General features: G+C 37.1%; 1 protein-coding gene across 1 annotated transcript in view; it reads left to right on the top strand.

Moving 5' to 3' along the window:
* The window catches only part of LOC118833850 (MDM2 binding protein), an 82,196-nt gene extending 55,280 nt beyond the window's left edge, over positions 1-26,916 (top strand). Inside the window, exons 18-23 of the mRNA XM_036741265.1 lie at positions 13,536-13,631; positions 20,617-20,883; positions 23,513-23,759; positions 24,477-24,590; positions 25,858-25,923; positions 26,878-26,916. Coding sequence (XP_036597160.1) covers positions 13,536-13,631; positions 20,617-20,883; positions 23,513-23,759; positions 24,477-24,590; positions 25,858-25,923; positions 26,878-26,916 — 829 coding nt within the window. The remainder of the gene's footprint in view (positions 1-13,535; positions 13,632-20,616; positions 20,884-23,512; positions 23,760-24,476; positions 24,591-25,857; positions 25,924-26,877) is intronic.
* The last annotated feature ends 306 nt before the right edge of the window (positions 26,917-27,222 follow it).

Genomic DNA, 27,222 nt, shown 5'->3' with positions numbered 1-27,222 from the left:
ATACAAAATACATACAAACTACATGGATTGTAATTTCAGAGGGAATGTCCTATCAGAGGTAGAGGAGTCTGGAAAAACTGGGAAGTCAGGGAAAGTGAGAAGTGGAAGTGAGGTGATGAAGCATTTCAGTCATGAGGGACAGGATAGTGAACCAGAGATGGGAGATGGAAGGTTGTATTTGAGAAACTGCAAATAGGACAGTGGAGTTATATCATCAAATGCAGAGAAGAGAGTGTGAAAAGATTGGAAAGAAAAGAAGGGGCCCGGTTTTGGAGGTCTTTAAGTGCCATGCATATGAACTCAGAATAAGAATCGGTGTTATTTCTGTATATATGTGGTGTGACTCTGGGTAGTTCCCAGTGCTCTCTCCTTGTTCCTACCTCCACCAGGTCAGTATTCCCATGACCAAAACAGCAATCAATTCTCCTCAAAGCTGGAACTCACTCTGATTCAATAAGATGCATGTTTTCTGTCCCTTAGAATCGAGCCTTTTGAGAGAAGACTATGTATTTTTAATAGGAGATAATCCCATAGCAATTAATCACACATTTATTGAATGATTATAATGAGATAATGTAAAGATCTCTAGAAAGTGTGATACAAACAGCTGTTATTATACGTAAGCTTCCACACAAGTCCTATTATGATTCCCCATTGTGAATGAGGCGTCTTTAAGCCTAGGCCCTGACAAGCTTTAGTAGCTTCCCTCAAGGTAGAAGGCCTGTTAGTGAGGCCTGACATGTTCGTTTTCTGAGGGCCAGCCTAGCTACTTTTGGAGAGGCTCTCTGCCAGAAGGTTGGTCATTGGTGACTTATCTTTTTTTTTAAACTATAGCACTTCTTACAATTAGCTACTGAGGTATGGAAGAGCTTTAATCTACATGGAGGGAGGGAGTGTAGCGGAGCCACACTACGTAGAGATTGCTCAGCTTGTCAGGGATGCATGGGATCTCTGTGTACTATGGGCAAGTGATTTAATCTTTGAATCAGTTTCCTTAACTGTAAAATAGGTATAACGAAGTATGTGATACCCACCTCACAGGGTTAGTTTGAAATTCATATGAAATAATTACGTAAAAGTGCTTTGCAAACTTGGTAGACTTTCCTGATTTTTGTTGCAGCAACCGTGTTTGAAAAAGAAATGAGTTAATTCTAATATGACCTGTTCTTGATAAAGCCAGTTGGCTCTTTGTTTATGGCCCTTCTTTTTCTAGCTGATCATTCTGTTAAAAAAAAAGTATGTTCTAGTTTTTTGCCAGGGATTTAAAATAATAATAACAGGTTTGAAAAAAAAATAATAGGTTTGCAAAGTGTTACAAATTTTTATCATCATAACAATTGTGGAAGGTAGATGCTATTATTATTCCCATTTTACAGATGGGGAAACTGGGGCAGAGTTTAAGTGACTTGCCCATGGTCGCCTTCTAATAAGTGACTGAGGCCATATTTGAACTCAGGTCTCCCTGCTGCACCACCTGGCTGCCTGTATCAAATCTATTTTATTGTTCTGTGTCTCCAATTTGCACACTCCAGTCTTGTCCCTTTTTTGAATATCAGAACATTTGCCCCTTCTCTAGTCCTACAGCACATCCCTCCTGTTCGCCATTATTTTCAGTCGTGATAATGATCAGCAATCACCTCTACTGCTTTCAGTAATTTATCTGCATCTTGACTCAAATTCATCATGGACTGCTAGGTACTCTTTTACTACCTCCCTGCTTTCTTAAATTTTAATCCTTTATTAAGTGTTTCTGGTTTTGTCCTTTCTGGTCAAAAGATCAAGTCTCCTTGGCAGAGAAGCCAAACAAGAGTTGAGGAGATCTGTCTTCTCTGCAACATCCCTGCCTGCCATGAACAGTTGTCCTGTCTCTTTTTTTTTGTGCTTTTTCTCCAGGGTTCTGAAGGAACCCAGAAAACTCTACCCTATCACACCACTCCTTTGGTTTTTTTGTCTTTAGTATTACTTAGCAGTCTCTGTGCATTCTCAGCTTTGGCACTCAGAGGAAAGTCTTAGATTGGGGATTAACTCCTAGTTTCATGCTTTGGCTTTTCCACCTACAGCACCTTTGTGACTGTGGGCAAATCATTTCTTCGGTTTCGGTTTCCTCAGCTGTAAAAATGTTGCTTTCTAAGTCCCATTCTAGTTCTAAATCCATGGTCTTATGTTGTCGATGTTCATTCATTTCAGTCGTATCTGATTCTTTGTGAACCCATTTAGGTTTTCTTGGCAGAAATACTGGAGAGGTTTGCCATTTCCTCCTCCAGCTCATTTTATAGATGAGGAAACTGAGGCAAACAGGGTTAAGTGACTTGCCCAGGGTCACATAGCTAGTAGATGTCTGAGGCTGGATTTGAACTCAGGTCTTCCTAACTCCAGGCTTGGCACTCTATCCACTATGCCACCTCTCTGCCCTATTCTTTGAGGGCTGTGCTATACTTCCATTTATCCTTATTTACCTGCCTTTGTTTCCATTTTCTGTACATATCTTTTTAAAATTTAAGTTGGTAATTTAATTCCATGTGTATCTGCTTCAGTGTCTCAATTACTTATATAAATACATAATCATACATAATGACTATGACTGTTATGTAGCATGACTAATGACTAATTTTTTTCCCAGTTTTTTTGCAGGGTAGGGAAGAAAGATTAATTCTTCCATTCAGATGAGTTCAATAAATAAAATTATAATTAGGCTTTACTTAAGTGTTGAAATAGTTTTCTTTTTTGTTGATTTTTTTCTGAGAGGTAGGAAGTATTATAAGTCAAATATATCTAAAATTTTATGCACTTTGCTGAATTATCAGAGGATACCGAATATAATGCCTACTCGTATATCTTAAAAAGTCCTCTGAATGTAACTCATTATTACTATATGGTTACTCTCCCGTAGCCTCCATTGTTTTCCTGTTTATCATTTTTACTGTCATTTTGACCTGTTTCTCCTTATTTCCGCATTCCAGCTTAGTGTTTCAAATCTGGTGGTGAATGTGTGGATGAAGTGTCAGTAAGCTGTGAACAATAGAGCAAGGACTTCTTTTACAGATTGCAGGAACCTGAGAGTGTTTTTGGAGCACTTCCAGATTCACAGAATTCTTTGTTATTTCTGAGTTGTGTTCTGTTCTTGGAGTACTCAACTTGTGAAGGCTCATCTCATTATCAGAGGGGACCAAAATTATTTATTTTAAGGACCAAATATGATACTTTTTCAGATTTCGAGAGCTATAAGGCATAAAGAAGATGAGGCCTAGAAAACGAAGATGCTATATAACCTTGATAGAGTATATGGGTAGGCATTTTATATAATAGCTAAGAATTAGGACTGGGAGTAAAATCCAAGTATTCCAGTTCCCAGACTAGTATTTTATACTGTCATTACAGTCTTTGTTTTTGAAAACTGTCAGATGTTTTACTTTAAAATAAAAATGGGATCCATTTCAGGTTTTAAAATCAGAACATGTTTTGATTAAAATCTGAAGAGCTAGTCAAAATACAGCTATTAAAAAACTAGGAAAAGCATAAACAGCATGATTCATATTATTCTACCTTCTGCATCTTTCAAACAAGGAACGTTGCATTTATGAAGAGCTTCAGAATATTTCTGTATTTGCAACCAAGTCTACACTATTCAAAATGACTGGTAGATAAAGCTACCAACATTTTCTGTACAGGCTGCAGCAGAGTTTCTGTGCTAATAAAATAATGGATATTTTTTCTCTTTAATTCTCCATTATTGAAGCTTAAAAGTGAGTTGCAAATAATTCACCTGATACCTTCTCAATGTGTTTGAGATGACTATTACCAGTCGCACTCGTCAGGGTGAAGGTATTTTTACTTTCTTTCAAATGATGATGGCTTTTCTGATATTCAGTATAACCTTTTTTAGTCTTAAGCGGTTTCATGTATATTGTATTTTAACCAGCAAATATTTATCAAATGCCTACTATGTGCCAGGCACTGGTGATAACAAAGACCAAAGTGAAACAGTCCCTACTTGCAACAAGCTTACATTCCAAAAGGGAAGGTGAGATACACATATCAAGTTTTAAAGAAAATACAAAGCAGATACAAGGTAACTGGGAGTTTAGGAAAGGCAATGAGAGGCAAGATACTAGCATCTAGGAGAACCAGAAAAGGCCTTATGAAGAACTTGGCACTTGAGCATAATCTTGAAGGAAATCCAAGTGTCCAAAACTTAGAGGTAAGGAGAGAGAGCAAGCCTTCTAGGAATGGAGGACCCCAGTGCAGAGTATGGAGAGGGGAGATAGGAATGCCATGAGTGAAGAATGGTAAGGTCAGTGTGACTGGATGGTAAAAAATGTGTGGAAGGGAGTCATTTGTAATAAGTCTGTAACAGTAGGAAGGGGCTAGTTTGTGAAAGTCTTTAAAGGCTTAAACAGAGGAATTTATATGATACTAGAGTTTACATTCCTATTATATCCTAGTGGAGCTTATTGGAGAAGAGAAGGTTGGCATGATCAGTCATACCTGCGCTTTAGGAAAAATTGCTTTGACAGCCAAGTGAAGAATGGATTGGAGTGGGGGCAGACTTGAAGCAGGGAAGACAAACAGGTTATTACAATAAATTTGGGCAAGAGGAGATGAGGCCATGAACTCATGAGTGATGACTGTGTGAGGTAGAAAGAGGGTGATTCATATTAGAGATATTGTGGAAATAAAAATGACAAAATTGGGCAACTGTATATATGAGGTTAATTAGAAGGAGGAGTTGAATATGACACTTGAGAATGCAGATCAAAGTCATGTGAAGGATGATGGGGCTCTTGACAGAAATATGGAAGTTTTTGTAAGGCTAAAATATTACATAAATGTGAATTGATATAATTATTAGTAAAAAAAACACCAAGAGAAGAGAAAGAGGGCACTAGTGAAGAGAGTGCATGCATGAAGAAATAGTGTCATGGAATTGAAATGCACAGTTCTCTTTCTTACTGTAAATAGTTAAAATTTTAAAAATATTTTGTGCTGCCCATCATACTTTCCCCTAGAAACTCATTGTCCACATATGTCTTAGACAGTATTTTGACAGAAAGTGTTTTCAACAAAGTTCTTCAATACTCCAGTGCATTGGGAGAGTACGCTGAAGTGTGCCTTCATGATATTAGACCCTTTATTCCTTAGTACAGGGCTGTCCAAAATGCGGCCCACCTACAAGCATAGAAATTTACATAAATGCTTTAGTAAACGAAGCTGAGCTACCACAGAGTTCTCACTAAAATAGCAAATCAAAATATATTGTCTATTGTTTCAATAAAAACCTAAGTTTGGACAGCCCTGCCTTAGTAGATGGTCTTCATGAATTTCTATGGCCAAAAAAAAAAATCTGATGATCTAAATTCTGGTGATGAATAACTAACTTGCTAAACTAGTCTGATGGGAGTCAGACAACTCATTGCTTGATCTTTACTGGAAGCCTTTCTAACTTCTAGAGTTGGAAAGGACTTGTCAGATCTTCCACTAGAGCTTACATTCACCTCCCATTGTTGGAATAGGACTTTAGTGGATGTTCTACAAAGTTAATACGTAATAAATGCTAATATCTTTACTGTCTCTTGACTATATGCCAGTTAGCTGTGTGCAATGGAAGTAGGTGGTACAGTGGATAGAGAACCAGACTTGGAGTCAAGAAGACCTGAGTTCAAATGTGGCATCAGACACTTACTGTATGACCCTGGGCTAACCTCCTGTTTGCCTTGGTTTCTCATCTGTAAAATGGGGTCACACTAGAAAAGGAAATGTATCATTGTCAAGAAAACCCCATGGACATGTAGAGTCAGACACAGCTGAACAGCTAAACAACAACAAAGGGAAGTGAATTATTTCCTCAATACAGCACGTTTTTTTTGCTAGTACATTATTTAGAAAACCTTCCAGAGGATAATTAATATCATGGTAATTTTGAAGGCTTTATTTGAATTCATGATAAATCATGAATCAAAAGGTGAATTTGAGAAAGGATTTACTAATAAACAAAACTAGGAAATATTGTTTTTAAGTGGGTGGATATGAGAGAGACAAAGTAAGTGCATGTACTTCACGGTCTTGAACATTATCTTTAGGCTACTCAAGTAAATTCTGCCTATTCTCTTCTTTATATTACCTTCTGATCAGAACAAATTGGTCTTAATCTGGTTAACAAGCTTTTCCTACATTGTTGTTTTGATTGACATAACCAGAAATGGTAAAAAGAATGGCTCTGAGATTGAAGTTATATGAAGTGATACTCATTGAAGGTCAAAAGTATTTTGCTTCACAAAGTTTGGACAGTAATGTGAGTATGAATAGTGTTTAAAGCAAATTTCTGTGTGAGTTTTTCTCGGTTAATCCATTTCCCTACTCCATCCTTGCCAATCTCTTTATCTTTGTACCTAGTGGAGTGTATCATATATGGCTTGCCTTTCAATTGGAGGCAACATAGAAAGATGGAAAGAAGCATTGAGAACCTGTTGTGTTCAGGCACTGTGCTAAGTGCTTTACAAATTTCATCTCATTTGATCCTCACAACCCTGGGGACAGATGCTGTTCTGATCCCCACTTTTGGGAAAGGAAGAGGTTAAGTAACTTGCTCGCTGTCACATAACTACTATGTGTCTGAGGCTGGATTTGAACTTAGTTCTTCCTGACTCCTGGCACAGCATTTTATCCACTGCCCTACCTACCTGCCTCAGAGTGGGAGAAGACAACACACAAAGGGAGCTGAAAAGGGGAGAGATGGTGGTACCAGGTTGGGAACGTGGTTTAGAAATCCAGAGGAAGTCAGGAACAGGGCCTGCAGAAGAATGAAGGTAGGCCAGCCTCAGCCCCTCCACAAGATGGAGGCTTCATCCAGGAGGAAGTCAGCAGTGGGAGAAGAGGGCAGGCTTGCAGAGGGATATATTCAAAGACTTTGAGTCAACAGAAACCTAAGTCCATGATTCACTTCTTATGTTAACTGTGTAACCATGGGTAAATCACATAAATTCCCCGTTTCCTCATTTGTAAAGTGGGGGTGATTGTATTTGTTAGTTACCTCACAATGTTTCTGTGGGAATTAAATGAGAAAATTTTGGATTTTGAATACTTCGTATATAAATCTCAGATACTATTATCATCTGTTAGTGAATCTGTTGGTAGTGATCTAGCATGGATGCTTTTAATTTTGAGAGTGTGTAAGATTACGTTTAGAAAAACAAGAAACACAAAAGGTCAATATGATAGAGTCCTTGAGAATTGAAAACTTGTAAAACAAAAAGCAGATATTGAAAACTGTAGGAAAATTTCATTTGTTTGGAACCAATTAATTAGACATTTGTATGAATTCAAATAGTGGCCAGGCTGAAGTTTATTTTTGTTTAATAAAAAAAGATTTCATGAGCAAATTAGTAATGTTAGTAATAAATTCATATTTATAGCACTTGAAACAACTCTGGGTTTTTTTAGTTCCCTGTGGCACACTCCAGCTATTACTGAGGCTCCCAAAGGGTAAGAAACTTGCCCTTTGTCACACAGTGATCAACACACTCCCCCCAGGGGCTTCTGCTCACAGGTTAACACTGTTCCAACCAAGGTAGAGAGGAATGTTTGCCTTCCTCAGCAATCACAACAAACTTTTCAACATTTGCACGGCTCCATTTCATTTATCATCAGTGTTTGAGTTCCAGTTTGTCATTACAAATTAGTTAAAGCAGAAAAACTTCTTATCAGCTTTATATTGGCTATTTATTTATATAATTGTGTCCTTAAAAGCTATTTTTTTAAATTTTGTTTTGCTTTTATTCTTTTTTAAAAATTTTTTAAAATTATTATTTATTTAATATTTTTAGTTTTCAGCATTGATTTCCACAAGAGTTTGAATTACAAATTTTCTCCCCATTTCTACCCTCCCCCCACTCCAAGATGGCATATATTCTGATTGCTCTGTTCCCCAGTCAGTCCTCCCTTCTGTCACCCCACTTCCCCCCATCCCCTTTTCCCTTACTTTCTTGTAGGGCAAGATGGATTTCTATGCCCCATTGCCTGTATATTTTATTTCCTAGTTGCATGCAAAAAAAAAAAAAGGTGTCTTTTTTTTTTTTTAATTCAGGTTTTTCATAGTTTGGTCTGATCTTACCCCTGGTCCATTCAGATTATTGAGGTCAATCTTCCAGACTCATTTAGTTATGAATACTGGTCATTTACACTTTTTTGTCAAAGAAAACTGTTCCCTGTTACTTAGAATCTTTAAGTTTTTCAATTTTGAGGTTATTTCTCTTGTTCATGCTTATCAAAAATAAACTGGACGAGAAGCATACACACTTTTTACATACGGAGTTTTTGTGTTACTATACTTTCAAATGAATGATCCAAGATTGCAAAGGCAGGATACATTTGTCAGAACTGAGATAGGTACTTTCTGTGCACAGGGTATCTGTTTAGGTGCCATAAAGTGATGACTGTAGGGGAAATTGACAAGTTGGTTGCTATATATTCTTAGCCAAACTTGCCTTTACTGTTACCACAAGAAAGGTTGAACATACTTTTTACGCTGTAACAAAACTAATTATGGGGGCAGCTAGGTGATGCAGTGAGTAGAGCACCGGCCTTGGAGTCAGGAGGACCTGAGTTCAAATCCAGTCTCAGACACTTGACACACGTACTAGCTATGTGACCTTGGGCAAGTCACTTAACCTCAATTGCCCTGCCCTCCCCCCTCCAAGCCTCTCCCCCCCCCCCAAAAAAAAAACTAATTATGACCCAGTCTGCCATTTGTGTACTTCAACGTGTAAAATGACAATGAGCAGCAGGAGCAGCAAACCTCAGAGATAGAGACAGCTTGAAAGAGTGGAAGGAGTTAAAACCTGTGTTTGATTCCTGCCTCTGGCATCAATTTATTAGAAGTTTGAGCCCATATTGCTTAACCACCTTTCTAAGCTTCGTCTCCTCAGTAAAATGAGGATAATATTTGTCATTTCTATGTGACGAGGTTGTTGTGAGGACCAAGTGAGATGTGTCTTTAAAGTGCTCCATAAAACCTATAAGCCCAGGGAGAGGTCAGCTTTTATTGTCATCAGAGTGGATTAGTTGCTTCTTATGGCTACAAATCACAAGTTAAATGCTCTACCTTCAATTTCTTGCCTCCACCAGTCCTTTATGTTTTTCCCTGGCTATACAGTGTATTCCATCTACACAATCAAAATTCCTGTTCTCCTTTCTTCAGCCTTAGATAGAATAAAAAGCCTGGTTAATAGTTGCTCATTGCTAGCATTTGTGTAGGATAGCTAGGTGGCGTAGTGGATAGAGCGTCAGGCCAGGAGTCAGGAAGACCTGAGTTCAAATTTAACCTTAGACGCTAGCTATGTAATCCTGGGCAAGTCACTTAACCCTCTTTACCTCAGTTTTCTCATCTGTAAAATGAGATGGAGAAGGAAATTACAAACTACTCCATTATCTCTGCCAAGGAGACCCTAAAAGGGGTCATGAAGAGTCAGACACAACTGAAACAACTGAGCGACAACAACTGATCATCTATATATCACTTTAAGATTTGCAAAGCACTTTGTATGTGTTCACTTTAACATATGTTAACTCATTTAATCTTCACAATAACCCTATGAAATAGTCACTGTTGTTGTTATCCCCATTTTACAAATGGGGAAACTGAGACACAGAGAGGTTAAATAACTTGTCCAGTATTGCACAGCTATCACTTACCTGAGGCAGGATTTCAATTTAGCTCTTTCAGACTCCAAGTCCTGTACTCAATTCACTATGTCACCTAGATTCTTATTTATAATAATTTACACTAAGGTAGAAATAACTTAAAGACTAATCCATAGCATTTTAGAATGAGGAGTTTATTAACTCTAATGAATTTAAAATTGATGAACTGTGTTGGAGATAACTTTTGAACAGACTTTTGTGCCCTGAGCTGCCACCACCTCACCAGAATAACGGAGGTCAGCAATTTGGGGTTCCATTTCTGAAAAGCAGTCAGTCTGTCACCTTCCTAAATAAGAGGTCAAGATTTTAGATTTCCGTGTTCTTATGTTACTAGGAAATAGAAGCCATGGTAGAAAATCATACTTGTCTTCTAAACTGCTTTCATTTTTTCTGTCCCAGGAAGCACTTAATATCTAAAAAGTGACAAAAGTGTTCAAACATAAAGACATGTTTTTATAAAATGTTACACACAGTCGCTTTTGTTCATTGTTGTTCATTCACTTCAGTTGTGTCTGACTCTGTGACCCACTTGTGGTTTTATTGGCAAAGATACTGGAGTGTTTCACCATTTCCTTCTCTAGCTTATTTACAGGTGAGGAATTGAGGCAAACAGGGTTAAGTGACCTACCCAGGCTCACACAGCTAGTAAGTGTCTGAGGCCGGATTTGAACTTGTCAGGAAGATAAGTCTTCCTGACAAGAGGCCTGGTGCTTTATCCCCTTCACCACCTAGCTACTTGTTGCTTTTATTATTTCTTGCCAAATGATCCTTCTCTTATCTCCTTTGCTTACTCATTTTCCTAATCTGTTCACCTATGTGAACAGTAAGTGGTTCTTCTCAGAGCTTCTCCACAGTGATTTTTGAGCATTATTTCATAATGAGCTCAATCCAAGTGAAGTATACAAGTATACTCTGTGGGGTACACACAAGTATTAGAATTGAGGAGAGCGGCACAGTTGTTCAGCATGCTTGCACTCTCACCGACTTCTGCTGTGCTCCTTGTGTTCAGTGCTGGCTGTGGTGGATGGTTAGGCACCTAGGCACCTTTCCAGGGAGATGGACAAGTAGGCAGTCTTTCCATACGGGTCTCAGCATGCTTCTGTTCTTATTCCCCGGTCATCACTACAGCAGCCTCCTGGCCTCCCATACCTTCCATACTGTGGGAAACCCCAGGCTGCAACTGAGAGAGCTACATTCTGCTTCTCCAGAATTGTGGACTCTTTCAGGTCTTTATTCTTGGGGGGAAGTAGTTGGTATTTGTGTTCCACAATCCAGGACAGATTTAGGCATACCACACAGAATCCTGGGGTGGGCATAAAGGCCGTCTTTGAGCCCAACCAGCCTCACTGGCCTTGGAAAATGCTTGTCAGGAACAAGAGCTTCTTTCTACCTGTCCAGGCTCCTGCCCCTTAGAAGAATGAGAGAGGTTTGTGTTGGCCCAGGGTGAAATACATCCCAGAGATCCCAAAAAGAGCAGGCACGGCAAGAGCAACAGCAGTTGGTAAAAGGTGAAAGGTCATGGTAGCAACTACCATCTGGGGCTTGGTTCTAAAGTAGACAGGCTCAGAAGTCTACCTCAATCTCTAACTCTGCTGTCCAGACTATCACCCTACCCTCCAACCCATTGGAGAATTTGGAAATGAATTAAAAAGGCCATCTGTTAGGAATTCAATGTATACCGTATTGTCATCTGCCTGGCTGCTGCCCCCCTTTTCCCATCTGGAACAGCCTTTTCCAGACTTGAAACCTGACCTTCAGAGACCACTGCTCTCACCCTCCCACCTGCGACACCAGGAAAAATAAATTTGCTTTTTGAATTTCAAAAGAACTCTTTACATAATTGATAGAAGGTATTGCTAAGTGAGTATTGATATTTGGTAACTACAGCCAATGATCTGCTTCTTTCATTTGGATGTATATATCGCCGGGAAATAATCTTATTTGTCTCTGGTAGCCATTAAAACCTAGTATCAAAATAAACTAAACTTAGAACCAAACCTTTAGATTGCTCTAGGAGATGGGCTTTATACTTCATTATCAGTCCTTTGGGATAATGGCTAGTTATTGCATAGATCAAAGTTCTTACAGCTTTCCAAGTTGTTTGTCTTTGCAATGTTTTTGTTATCCTAAAAATTGTCCTCCTTCTGGTGCAGAATGAGACATTTTCTGACATTTCAAGTTGGGGAGAGGCGGGATTTATTTTGCTTGAGTGTGCATGTTTGTTTCAGAGATTTCATTTTTTGTTTTTCTTTTTCCTAAAGAGAAGGGAAGGGGGGGAAGAAGAGAAAATAGATTTTTGTTAATTGAAAAATAAATAGATGATATTGGTATCACATAATGTTAAACAAAGATTTTCAGAAATAATGATACATATTCAATCATTTTCTCACTAAAAATACACTTTTAAGACTAGAAAGATATTTTATACTATTAAATAAAATAAAAATATTTTTAAAATACTGTTTTTTAGTCTTTATCACATCCTTTTTAATGTCCATTTTTATGTTTCATAATGTATATAATAGTATGATTGTGTGTGTGTGTGTGTGTGTACGTACACATGTGTTATATATATATGGGCAGCTAGGTGGTACAGATAGAATACTGAGCCTGGAATCAGGAAAACCTGAATTCAAATCCAGCCTTAGACACTGGCTACATGATCCTGGGTAAGTCACTTAGGCCTGTTTGCCTCGGTTTCCTCATCTGCAAAAAGGAGGCAACCCACTCCAATATCTTTGTCAAGAACCCAACTCCCCCCAAAAAAGTACAGGAGTAGTTTACAAAGGGTCAGACACAACAGATCTATAATTTTTAAATATGAATGAGTGAGCAAATTTTTTTTTTACTGCTGGGGATGTGCAAACAAAATGGTGTGGAGACCACTGTTGTACACTATGACTAAATCAGACCGTACGCTGTCCTTACCTGTCCAATGTCTTCCCATCCATATTTTTGCTTTCGAATGCCCTTCTCAGTCCCATCCCTCTCTGTTAGAATTCTATTCTTTCTTTAATATTCAACTGAAATGCTGTCTTTTCCATGAAGTTTTTATTTGTCCCTATCCTTACCCTAATCCCCTAATGATCATTTGCCTTTCGTACCCTATATAGCCCTAAGTTTATACCTCTCTTACATACTTGTCATTCTTTTGTTTTCTAATTGTGTATTACATCATATCATATTTGTGTGTTTGTATTATAATGATCTCTCTAAAGAACTTTGGAATTGACTGTGTGACATGGGACCCACTGGCACAGGACTGCCCAGAGTAGCATGCCTTCATCAAAGAAGGTGCTGTGCTACCTGAACAAAGCAGAATTGGAGTAGCTCTAAAGAAATGTGAGATGGCCCAAATTTAGAGAATCCACCTCAAATGTTACTTGTCCTATTTGTGCCCAACCTGTGGTAGACTATTCCCAGCTCGATAGGTCTGATCAGCCGCAGTCGGACACATTGTAACTTGACTTTAACATAGTGATGTCATTTTGGTCTTTGAGAATGAAGGACAACAACCAACATACTTCTCATTTATTCTTTTGTATTGTAATTGTGTCATATCTCTTATAATACACATTTAAATGTTTACAAATTGAATCGTATTAACTGTCTATTTTTTTCCCCTCCCGTTATTGAAGAGGCAGAAATGTGGGGAAAAGAAAATAGATTACAGAATATGGTCTTAACCTTTTGCTCATGTCTCCTGGGGTTGTATCCCAAGTGGCTATCAGTTACAGAAAAAAAAGTGAACTCTCTTTCAATATTTAGTATCTTTTCTTGTTTTATTTATTTAGCATCATATATTTTAAGTATCTAATGGTTCTTTTTGTTTATTTTAGTGAAAATACTTTTCTTCTGACGCCAGAACTTACACCTGGGAAAGTACAAGTCTTACCTTTTGAAAAAGCTTCTGTATGCCACTATCATGGAATTGAGTAAGTTTTAAATAATAATTTTACGTGTATCATATGAATTGCAAACTATTTTCTTTCTTCATTTGTTCCTACAATATTACTGAGTTTGACTCTTTTAGCTGAGCAACTTTAATACATGGGTATGGATTCAGACATGGAACCAAAGAATAAAAATCTTAAAAAAGAGAGAAACTGAGTAGTGAGTTCAGAGTTAACTGAATACCATGAATGTTACAATTTGTACCATGTCTACTAAATTTGGAACTGAATTGAAGAAATTTCGTTTCACATACTTTTCAGAGTCTTAAACATATATTTTAATCATTAAGCAGTTAAGCATTAGTTATAAGGTACTTTAATGAAAATAACTTTTTTTCTGAGATAACGTACCTCTAGTTTTAAGACATACGCTTGTCTTGAGTCATAATAATGGTGAGAGAATAATTATGTAGTAATTTAGCAGTGAGTACCTGAAGCTAGAGTCTGTTGTTAATGGGTAAAATAAACATTGTTCTTAAGTAGTATTAATTGGACAGTCAGAATAAAATTCATTAGAATTTACTTGCTTGTAGTTTGGGTGTCCCTTGCGTTCTGTTTCTCATGAGTTCTCAATTTGGAAAGGAAGTTGAAATGAGAAAAATTAAGTTAGTCATGTATGTAAATAGCTGTTATTGAAATTCTCTCTAGTTTAATTTTTTTCTAGAGTTCTAGTTCATACTTTATTTCATAATTCTAAACTGAAGCATTTTATTTCAGTTTTTATATAAGTGCTAATAGAAATGTGGTGGGGTTTTTGGTTTTTTTTTTTTTGGCTGTAGTCCCTAAATTACTTCTTAGTCAGGAATTTGTAGGGAGCAAGTGAAGCAATTTATAGTAAGTAGCTAGTTAGCTTATTTGAGGACTTCAGGGATCAGTGAGGTCATTGGTGTTGAATAAAGCCTCTACCAAAAAAATTGCAGCCCCACTGTGTCTTAGTAAATTGTTTCATGAATTGCTGTGATCAAAAATTTCATCATTTCAGGTGATCACCCTTTCTCTATTTAATAATTTTGTAACCTGAATTATCTGACTTATTGCCACCCCCCAAGCATTTGTCTGTCCCTGTCTCTTTCAGTCATTTCCTATTTCCTTACCTTGCCACCACATTAATTTAGGTTCTAACCATCACCCCTCACTTGGACTATTGCAGTAACCTCCTAATTGGTCTTCCTGCTTTCAGTCTGTCTTCTTTTTAGTCCATTGTCTATATAGCTGCCAAAATCATCTTCCTGCGATGAAATGCAAACTCCTCAGTTTGACATAGAGTTCTTTACAATTCGTCTCTGATCTACCTTTCTAGACTTGTTTTACATTACTGCCCTTCAGGTGCTATGCTGTAGCTTCATATCCCCTGAATCTAGCATGCCTGTCTGCATTTGCACAGACCATCCTGAATGCCTGGAATGAGCCTTCATTCTTAACCCCCACTATTAAAATTTTAGCTTCCTTCAAAGCTCAGCTTAAGCACTACTTCTGACATGAGGCCTTTCCTGATCTGATGCCATGTCAATAGACTTTTCTCAGTCTTTATATTTCTTTAGCTCTCTTTAACTTTTGGCAGTGTTAACTTCCACCTTCTCCTAGATACCCTTCTCAGGTTTTCATGACATTGCTCCCTCCTGGTTTTCTTTCAACCTGTCTGACCTTGGTGTTCTTTGCTTTATCATTGTTCTTGTCACCCCCATGCGTGGTTATATGGCTAGAACTCTGTCCTGATCCTCTTTTCTCATTATTATTAAAATTATAATCTCTCCAGACAGCTTTTAGATCTGTATATCCAACTTTATTCTCTCTTCTCAACTCCAATTGCACATCATCTACTTGTACATACATCTACTTGCGCATACATCTATTGTATTTCTCCAAGAGAATATCTCATAGGCATCTCAAACTTGGCATCTTTGCAGTAGAATTCTTTATCTATTTCTAAGGACTCTGCCATCCTTCTGGTTGCTTAGGTTTGCATCATTAGGTCATCCTGGACTAGATCACCTCTTTTCACTTCAACATGTACTTTGTTTCTGGTTCTTTGCTACCACAAAAAGTGCTGCTCTAAGTATTTTGGTGTATATGGAGTCTTTATTTGGACCTCCTTGGGTCTAGCAGTGGAATCTTTAGGTTAAAGGATGTGAAGATTTTAGTCACTTTAATTGCATAATTCCAAATTACTTTACAGAATGGTTGTACCAATTCACAGCTCTAACAATGAATTAATGTCCTGATCTCTTTCTCCATAGCTTTTTCATTTACTGTTTCACTCTTTCTGCTTTTGTTTCTCATTTAGGTAGGCTTAATGCCTTAGATGACAGATAGGTAGCATAACCACCCAAAATATGTAGACCTTTAATTTCTTCCTGTTCCCTGGTAGATGGCCATTTTAGAGTTAAAACATAGTATATGTTATTTTATCCCTTCATTTTTCACTCAGTGCCTATGTTTTAAACACATTTCTTATATAAATTAAAATTTTGAGTGTTGTTGCAAATCCATTTCTCAATTTTTTTTCTTTTTATTGAGAAATTTAATCTATTCATATGGGATTACAGCAGCTATTTTTTTTTCTTGTTACCTTTTAACATGGATGTAAATCAGGGATTATTAATCTGGTATTTATGAACTTAATTTTTAAAAATGTTTTGATAACTTTTTTGGGTATGATTGGTTGTCTTTATAATCCTATGTATTTTTGTTTTATGCCTTTAAAGCCTTATTCTGAGAGGGGATCCATAGGCTTCACCAGATTGACACAAAAATGAATCCATGATGTAGGTAGATAAGTGAGTGGATAGGTGTGAATGGGTAAGTAGATGGATGGATGGATGGATGGATGGATAGATAGAGGTGATGAAACAGGAAGGATTAGAACAGAGTCAATCAGATGAGAGCACTGACTTAAAAGTGGAGGTAAATGTGTGTGTGTGTGTGTGTATATCCCTATTCTTGGGTTTACTTTCATTGTTATTCTTTCTTTCTCTCACTCGCTTTATCTCTACAGCTAATTCTTATCTGTTAGTTTGACTATTCTCTTTTCTAGCTCAGATAAGAGAATGGTACTTAATTTTCATGCCCCACATGATGAGGAATGGGGGGTCTTACCCAATGTTATTAATTTGAAGTTCTCTTTTCCAAGAAGTGTTGTTTCCTTTCACTCCTTTACTTATACCTTCTTATGTGAGTCTCTAGAACCTATTCCCAGGAAAGCTAGTTATCTGTGGAGGCAGAAGGCTGCACTGAGAAGTGTTCCATAATTTTAATATAGGTGTTCTAATTCTGTTCTTCATAATTTTTCCTATCATTTATCCCTTTTGATATCCTCATTTTGAGCCTATGAATCTATATCTAATATATTTTCTCTCATCTCCACTTCTGTCTTATTAGAAGTGATACATATGACCCTGTCAAAGCTGCTCTTCTGAAGGGTCTAAATTCTTCCAGCAGGGTTCATTGAATACTATTCTTTTATCACCTCCCTGAGAAGTCAACTTCACAGTGCTACCAGATTGTTCCCCCGCTGCAGGGCATATCCACTTTCCAGTCCTCTCTCTTTATTCTGCTTCTTAATGTTCTCTCCCTAATTTCTAATACTCAAAGGCAGAGGAAAAAAGTAAAAGTCTCTTATTCTCACCTTCCAAGATTCCTTCCTCTATATTATCCTAACACCTCTAATCCTGTGTTAATAAGAGGATGAAATTCTACCCTCCTCCGCCAAATCCCCTGTTATCTTGATGAAAGTCACCATGGAATTTGTAAGATTTTCATTTTCTCCATTCTATTTCAAGTTTTCTTTGATGTTGTAGTTCTGAAATTTGGCTACAATTTCTCGGTAATTTAAACTTGAATTTTTTTTTTCTGTTGATGTATGGTAGATTTTCTTAATCTGAACTTTGCTGTCTACTTCCAGTGTTTCTGGGAAGTTCTTTATTATTTCTTGGAAAATGGTCATTTAGTTGTTCCCTTATATGATGTTTTTCTCAGTCTTATAAACCTCAGATTATCTCCTTGCACCCTATCTTCAAATTTAGGATTCTCAATTTGTAGAGCTCTCATGTATTCTTCCAATCATGTTGATATTATTTTGTTTTATTATTTTTCCTTCTGCTTCTATATTTTTGCATTTAAATTCTTTTGTTTTCTTTGTTAGAGAATCTGTTGATATGTGCTAATTTCTTCCTTCAGCATTTTAATTTCTGACTTCTTTCAGTGATATCATTCCATATTTTTAAAACCAGTCTTCTGAACCATTTCCAGAGATTCTTTGACTTATTCTGTTATTATTTCAGAAGTCCTTGTAGAATTTGCTGTGTTATCTTCACCTTTCCCAGAAGGTTTTATATGTACTTTCTTTTGTTATGAAGTACTTGTCCTCTGGTTATTGAACCTTTTCTTTGTTTATTTCTCTTTCTTAGTCGACTTTTGTTTGTCTTAGTTAATCTGCTGAATTTTCTGTGATGTCCTCAATAACAACGTGCTTATAACCAATCCTTTCCCTTTAGAAGGCTCGTTGCTCTCATGTTCTTCCCCCAGCCCTTGCTGCTAATTCTGTTTTCTTTCAGACCATCAAAATTGAATGAGGGTATGGAGAGACATTTGTGATACTGCTGCAGGGGCACTCCAAGTAGCCATTAAATAGTAAGGGCCTGTTGTCTATTTTTACCAGTCCTGCTCTTCTGGGTTCTGGCTTTCTTCAGTCAACTGGCTCCTCCTGGCTGGGCAGGAAAGGGGGGGATGGTGTGGAATTGGGGAAGTTCTTCCATGACATTAACTAAAGAGGAGTGTTTCAAAAAGGATTTGCAGTTGAATTTCTTCTCTACCTTTCTCTTTCTGGCTGTGTGTTTCCACTTATGCTATATTAATTAGTTTATTCAGGAGTGGGTTTCTAATTTTCTCTCTCATGTGATTTCTTATTCTCCAGGCTCCATAATCTTCTACAGCCACCACCACAACTCTTTTTCCTTGAACCTGGAGCTGGTCTGATTGATGGTCATAAATTGCCCCTGGTTGACCCAAAATACTGTCAGGGGCCCAGAAGGTGGAGGGTGGGAATGTGAGAATTTCTTGTGGGAACTCTTAAGGATAGTGCCTTACTTCTGTTGATAGTCTCCTACTTATCCTGTAGATATCTTGTTTGTACATAGTTGTTTTTAATGTTGTCTGCCCTATTAGATCATGAGTTCCTTGAGTACAGAGACTGTCTTTTGCCTCTCCCCCCCACCCCCCCCAGCACTTAGCACAATGCCTGGCACGTAGTAGGTGTTTAATAAATACTGCTTGACTCACTGACTGATTAGAATAATGAATTGTCAAGTTGGTCTTCAGTCTTCCCTCCCCCCCCCCATCCCCCCAAGAAATACTTTGTGGAAGGTTCCCTTCTAATAAGAAAGGGTGAGCCCTCTGAATTTGGGCTCTTTTTAGTTGTGTTTTCTTCTTAAGGGCAGGGGAGCTATCCTTAGGAAAACAGTCATTCTACTACTTTCCCAAGATTCCTCGATGAACAAAATTTGTTTGCCCTATCTTATTTTTGATTTTAAAGATTTTTAATCATTTCTTATCTTAGCCTCTCTGTTTCAGCCTGAAATCCAAATTTCAATATAAAACATTCACCTTGATTATTTTACTTTCCCTCTATATCTTTTCTACCTCCACTATATCTGCCTTGAAACATAATAGCCAGATGTATAGATAGTACAGATGTACATAACCATTAATTTAAATTTAAATAAATTTAAAAACATCCAGAAATATTTTTCCTTTTGTTTCTAGTGTTCTGCCTGATAGTACTTCAAATTTTGTTAGTTTATTTGCAGCCCATTGGGCCAATGATTTATGAAAACAAATCTATGATTTTTCTTGGTTGGTCAGCAATTGATAGTAGGTTGGCATTTATTAAGTTCCTACTATGTGCTAGGCACTGCTAAGTGCTGGGAATGCAAAGAAAGCTAAATAAATAGCACAGTGCCCTTGATCATAGGAGTATAATTTAAACTCCCCCCCCCCCCCAATATATTACCTTGCATTTTCCTACGATAAAATTTGCCTGCTCCTTTTCCTGACGACACAATTTCATATAATTTTCCTGCAGTTTACTTCTAGACTGCTGGTTGGTTTCCATACATCAAGTCCCTCCTCTCTCCATTCTGTCCTCCACTCAGCTGTCGTATTGATTTTCCTAAAGCACAGGTTTGACTACATTACTCCTCCCATTCCCCTCCTTGTTTTGTAAACTCCAGGGACTCCCTGTTACCTTCGGGATGAAATATAGAATCTTCTTTTTTACTTTGAAAGCCCTTTACAACTTGGCCACTTCCTATCTTTTCATCTTCTTACTCCTCTCCATGTGTTCTGTGAACCAGTGACACTGGCCTCCTTGAACTCACCCGTGAACATAAAACTCCATCTCCTTACACTGAGCATTTTCACTGGCTATATCCTATTCCTGAAATACTCTCCTTCATCTTTCACTCATAGCTTCCCTTGCTTCCTTCAAGTCTCAGCTGAAGTCTCACTTTTCCCATTCATCCTTCAACCTAATGCCTTCCCTCTGAGACTATCCCTAATTCATCCTGTATATATCTGGCCTGCAGATAGTGGTTCTCATGTTGTCTTTCTCATTACTCAGACTTCGAGTTCCTTGATATCAGGGACTTTTTTGCCCCTCCTTTTTACCTTACTTTGTATCCCCTAGTGCTTGGCACATAGTAGGCACTTAATTCTTCTTGACTTGATTTGATATTTTTCTACTAAGATATTTTAATGTCATCTATACCCTTAGAAAAATAATTCACTGTGTTCATTGGTCAGTACTGTTTACTCAAAATGTTATTAATAAGCTCATCCCAAGTACTGATTCCTGAAGAACTAATTCTGTTTTGAGACTTGCCTTATTTGTTCTTTGTTTTCTGATTTGGAAAAAAGATTATTGTATTATTCATACAAGCTTTAGTTTTAACCACTTTTTCCTTGTTTTTAGATATTGTCTGGATGACCGAAAAGCCTTAGAAAGAGATGGAGGATTTTCTGAACTTCAGTCTCGTCTCATTCGTTATGAAACTCAGACTACATGTACAAAAGAGTGTTTCCCTGTACCCTGTGTCTTGAGCCCTCTTCCATCCCCTGCAGTCTTGTCGGAGCCTGGGAGTGTCCCAGATGGAGAAGCTTTACAGAGTGAACTAAGAACTGAAGTATCCAGACTGAAGCGGAGATCAAAAGACACAGATTGCTTTTATCCCACAAAGAGGTAATGTGCTATATGGAGAGATAAAAAAGCACTGGCAGAAAGTTTCTCTCTAGTGCAAATGAAACTTTTTCATCTCTTGCTGTATTTTTAAAAGATGTTTTCTAGGTATATGCAAATGTCTTTAATCACTTTGTTGTAGCAGTATTTTTTTGATTCCTAATAATAGGTATGCATGGATTTCAGGCTAAATATCAGAAAGAAATAATTCAGTGCTTTATATAAGTGAGAAACTTATATAACTTGCTAGATTGGTAAATCACAAGATCAAAAATTTCTACATGCATAGTAATATAATTTTAATGTCTAAAAATCATAAAATCAAAGTTTCTGAAATGTGTAATGCAAATTCTGCCAAATTTTTGTCTTTTACTTTTTAGACCTTCCTAGCCTACAAAAGTCCATTTTTGGAATGATTAAAAATAACAGGATGAAATAACTTCTATATAATCATATAAATCAGTTCCATACAGTTAATCTTCAAACAAGGCATACTACTGTAGCAAGTGGAGGGGAGTTGGTGCATGATTTTTTTTTTGTTTGCAGATAATTGTTCACTCAGTGCAGGCTCTGAAATTGAGATATGGATCGATTCTCTGTTGCTTGTGCTTATTTTGGCCTAACAGCACCAAGAAAACCCAGATTCTCCACTGGCCAATATCACACCATTCATACATGGAACTAACAGTTACAGCAAATGGAGAAATTCCGAATATTGTGGATAAGTTCACTTCCCTTGGCAGTATAATTTCCAGGGATGTACACAGATGATGAGGTTGACACATGCTAACTCTCAGTGTGTGGGAAGCTCCAGAGAAAAGTATGGGAGAGAAGAAGTATTAGACTGCCTACCAAATTGAAGGTCTGCAGAGCCATTGTGCTCACCTCATTGTTGTATACCTGTGAAACCTGGACAGTCTACCTGCACCATGCCAGGAAACCGAATCACTTCCATTTGAATTGTTTTAGGAAGACAGGAAGATTCTGAAGATCACTTGACAAGATAAGGTGTTGGACACTGAGGTCCTTTCTTGTACTAAACTGCCAAGCATTCAAATTCTACTGCAGAGAGCACAACTTTGATGGGCTGGCCACGTCGATAGAATGCCAATCCTACATTTGCCTAAAAGACTATATTGTGGAGAACTCACACAAGGCAAGGGCTCACATGGTGGCCACAAGAAGCAATACAAGGACACTCTGAAGATCCCTTTTAAGAACTTTGGAATTGATGCATGACGATAGGAGACACTGGCAAAGGACCACCCAACATGGTGTACCTCCATCAAAGAAGGTGCTGTACTCTTATGAGCATAGCAAAATTGTAGTCGCTTAAAAGAAACACGAGCTGTCCAGATTTAGACATCTCCACTCCAAATGTTCATATGGAATGATTGTGTCCGACCTGTGGTAGAGCCTTTCAACCTCGTACTGGTCTGATCAGCCACAATTGGACACATTGTACCTTTACTCCAGTGTAGTGAGGTCATTTTGGTCCTCTTCAAGAACAAAGGGCAATAACTAACCACCTGTAGAGATAGATAAAACTTTTTCCGGGAAGGTCTTAATGAAGTCCTTGTGCACTTTTAAACTTGAGTAGATTTAGTTGTATAATTGGGAATACATAAATGGTAAATCTACTAAACTTTACTAGATGAATTTTGTGTCAGTCTCTGGAAAATAAGAAATGGCTATCAGGTCTGCTTTTGCCAGAAACATTGAAGACCATGTTAGCTATGAGAAGAAAACTCCCTAATCGTTACCAAAAAAACAAAACCAAACCAAAAACAATTGCAGATAATTTCTAGCATAATAACAGCTTAAGTTGTTAAAGTTGGAAAAAATACTTAAGGTATCTTGCAAAAAGGGGAATTTTAATTCAGTCAAAAGCAACTTATAAAAATATTAGAAAGATTAAGGAGCAATAAAGATTACATAGCTACCCTTATTTGTATTTATATTGTAGTAGTGCTACTTACTGAGTAACAATATTTTATGAGGTGCATTATGGCCCTTGAATACTAATACCTATACAAAACACTTCCTTTCATAAAGTTATCTTAATAGGAATAATTTTCTAATAGTGATTATCTGTACCAGAATCAAACAGGAAGTAGATGGTCTTTAACTAGTATATTTCAAAGTTAAAAGGAAATAGATTTTGATTCCATATAAGGAACTATATGCAAATAGCACGGGCTGCCTCATGAGTGTAGTGAGTGTCCTATCAATAGTATTGTTTAAGCAGAGTTTAAGTTGCCAGCTTAACAAGAAAGTCATAGAAGAAATTTATGCTCTGGGAAAGAGTGGGACCCAAGATGATTTTTGAGATCCCGTCCCACTTTGGTATTCTACAGTCTCTGGTATATGAAGGCTTTGTTTTAAAGCTGAGTAAGTTTATAATGTCAGGATCTCATAAAGCTCAATCTTTGCTATTGCTTGTCCTGTTAGAGGAGGTATGAACTTAGAATGTTGTTTCTAAATTTAAAAAAATCAAATGGTCAACCTAATGGTGCTGTATTGATTACTTATTGGTGGAAAAGAAAGGAATCATTTTCCTATTTCTCTTTTTGGGGCTTCATAAGAAATCATGATTACTTAATTTATGTTTCTGATTTTTTTTTCCCAGTAGGTTAACAAAATCTGAAAGCTCTGATTCTCTTCTTTCTCAAGCAAGTGGTAGTAGTGGACTTCATCATATAGTGCCTACTACGAGGTCACACCCCCAGCGGTCCTCATCTGTGACTTGTCCATCTATTCAGACTCCCAGCTCTGAAGTTCGGAAAGTAACTTCAAAGGCAGGTGTGAGTCAGAGAAATGTACAAGAATCAGACCCAAAAAGGCAAGCTAAGGAGTCAAGATCACAGAAACATACTCGGGTAAAGATTTCTTTTCATTTAGTTGTAACAATAATTGGGAAAATTATATTCCATTCTTAATAATAAAAGAAAAAATGCAGAATTTTATGGAGGTAATATAGCAGTTCAAGGCACAGATTTCAGTTCTGAATTCACGGCTATCATGTCCTGCTACCTAATATAATCACATGAAGCATATTTGCTTATCTATTTCATATATAATTTTCTTCAGTGGTCTTTACAACTGAATGTGTATATGTGTGTGTGTATACAGAGAGAGAGAGAGAGAGCACGCTAGACATAGCTATAGATTTATCTACATCTGGATAAATATAAGTATGCCTATGTATTAAAATCTATATAGTTCTAAGTATATATGTCTGTATGCAGACGCACCCATATATTGTATAAGATAATACAAAATAGTAATGTGAAATGGCTTCTAGGTGGCGCAGTGCCAGGCCTGGAGTCAGGTCTTCCAGAGTTCAGGTTTGACCTCAGACGCTTACTAGTTTGTGACCCTGAGCAAGTCACTTAACCCTGTTTGTGTAAAATGAGCTGGAGAAGGACATGGCAAACCACTTCAGTATCTTTTCTAAGAAAACTCCTAATGGGGCAACCAAGAGTTGGGCATGACTGAAATGACTACACAGCAATAATAATATAAAATATCAACCTGGAAAAAGTTTGCTTATACATATTTTCAGAAATTTAGTCATGCATTGTATTCTTTTCAAGATGCTGAAAGAAGTAGTCACTAAAACTCTAAAGAAACACAACATTTCTGAGGACCATGACTGTTTTTTAGCCTGCAGCCAGCGTCTTTTTGAGATATCCAAATTCTATTTAAAGGTAAGATGTCTTTTCTTCTGTAATCAGAGTTGTAGTTCTCATTCTTAGGTTTGTGTATGGCTTAACATTTAAAAGAAACGACAAAAATATAGCCAACTTTTAGAATCTTGACAGTAGGAGTCAGGAGTAACAAGAATTAAATCAACATCCTCTTTTTTTCTCCGTATACTCTTTTCAGTGTTTTCTGTTTAGGCAGTCAGTGACATTTATTGAGTGCCTACTGTGTGCCAAGTACTTTGCTAACTGCCAGGGATACAAAGAAAGGCAAAAGACGATCCCTGTTCTCACAGAGCTCACATAATTATCAGCCCTTTCTGAAAATTCAGAAAGCTCATTTTTCTCTTGAGCCCAAAGTATAATATAGATTCTACTGGATATAATGTTTTTAGATTAGTAAGTGACGAGGCATCATAGCCAGTATATTGAATGTCAGAATCTGAATCCAAAATGATGAAAGGAATGAATGAATCAAAATAAAAGCGATTACTATGTGGCAGGATGTGTGCTAAGTTCTGAGGATACAGATAGAAAAGCAAAGAGAGTCCTTGCCCTCAAAGAGCTTATATTCTAATGGAAGAAACAAGTATATGGGAGAATGATGAGCAGCAAAAGTTGGGAGGATAAGATAGTGAGTTAGACAGTGGGGAAGTAGATCAGCCCACCCGTCCAGGAGCATGGCAGAGTTGATTTGGTCATAATTTGACTTGAGCCTTCTAAGATGAAATATATTATAGATGAATGCAGAGTTTTATCTTAGCATTAAAAAATGAACTGCATGAGTTAGAAGAGAAGTGACTAAATAGCAATTTGTAAGAAAAACATCCTAGGGAATTTTAGGTAGCTACAAGCATTACCCTAAGAGAACCCTCCCAATTCTGAATCTGATGGCCTTATGGTGTTTTATGGTTGCTGTAGACTGCTTTATTCAAACTATGATTAAGAGGCAGCATTATAATTGAGGGGAAAATGCAGAACTCTGAGTTAGGAAAGATCTGGGTTTAAATCCCTAGTGTTCATGATACTTGATTAAATGGGTCAATAAAAATAACCTCTCACTTTAAATGTCTGCCCCTAAATTGTGCTAAAATAGAAACTGATTAATGTAGTCTTCACAAGTGTAGCAGGTAATCCAGTTTATAAGTTGATGAGACAGGACAATGTTTTTCTTGTTTTCTGATGCTCCCTTCATTAATCACCGTACAAAGAAGATATAATAGCCCGAATAACCTCATGTGAGCATTATTTGACACTATTATATTACATTTAGGATCTGAAAACTTCAAGAGGTCTGTTTGAAGAAATGAAGAAAACAGCAAATAACAATGCTAAACAGGTACAAGTGGGCTTTCATTTTAGAACATCTAGTTGCCTTTCAGGAAAGTTCAGGGTTCCAAGCAAGATTATTGACTTCCTGTAATTACTACATATTTAGGGATGTTAACTGCATACTTTAAAAATTACACACACACACACACACGCACGCACGCACGCACGTATGTATGCTGTTTTCCTGTGTTTTAAGTATCAGGAGTAAATATGTTGTGTAGTTATTTGCAGTTATTTTAAAAACAATTCCCCACCCCCGGTCCCCCTTAGGAAAAGGCACTTGCCTACTGCAAGCCTTACTCTATGAGTGACTCAGGGGAGTTGAGCTTTCTCTCAGTTGTGTTTAGCTGGTCTTGGAATCCCCTGAAGTCTTTGCACTAGTCCGGTGTTATGTATGCACTAGAGATTCAGTCAGTACTTTTGGAATGAATTTTGATGTGTTCTGTTTGATTCTGTTAGAGCCATTCCTTTGTGAAGACTATGACCTACATCCTAAGTCATTTGCCCAAAGACAGTATTTAAGAGGTTGCTCTAGTTAATGAGGCTGTTTGCTTAAAGATGCATAAATTCCAAATTAAAGAATACAAGTTCTGTTTCCAATCCATTCTGATATTCTGTTCTCCGTCTGGCTTTGCTTCTTTTGAAATGAGCTCTCTGAAACATATTTTAGTATTAAGGGGGGAAGGTAAAAAAGGGACTTTTTTCTTAGTGGACAATACTATATATTCTGCAGTAAAAGTCCTATAACAGTGGTTCTTCAGTTAGAATAGAAACTTACTGCATTTCTAAGATAAATTAGATCTAGCATTCTTTATTGTAAAATATCCAATATGCCCTTTTGAGTAGACAGTAAAGTAGAATGTAATTTTTCAACATGATTTTCTCAAAGATTAGATTTTCTAACTCTTTCTGTTTCATATTGACACATTACCAGAATAATTTAATTTTTCTTTTTCCACAGGTGATTGAATGGGTATTAGAGAAGACGAGCAAGAAATAACAAGAGATTGATTCTGTTTGAGTAGACTATTAAATTATGGGAGGTTGTTTGACATTCTTCTATCTTACTTAAGTCCTAAGTTTCAAACTTGGCTCAAAAATTTATTCAATTTAAGAAGATCGTTTTATTGTATTGACTTCCTTTAATCACTACAGATTTAGGGACATTAGCTGTGTACTTTTAAAATTATATATGTATTTATACTATTTTTCTGTATTTTAAGTAACAAGAGTAAATATTTTATGTGTTTGTATAGTTATTATTTACAGTTATTTTAAGAATACAATAAACAAAACAATTTTATTT

Source organism: Trichosurus vulpecula, chromosome 1, assembly GCF_011100635.1.
Source record: "Trichosurus vulpecula isolate mTriVul1 chromosome 1, mTriVul1.pri, whole genome shotgun sequence".
NCBI lineage: Eukaryota > Metazoa > Chordata > Mammalia > Diprotodontia > Phalangeridae > Trichosurus > Trichosurus vulpecula.
Note: the sequence above shows the minus strand (reverse complement) of the source record. Positions and strands in the feature narration are given on the sequence as shown.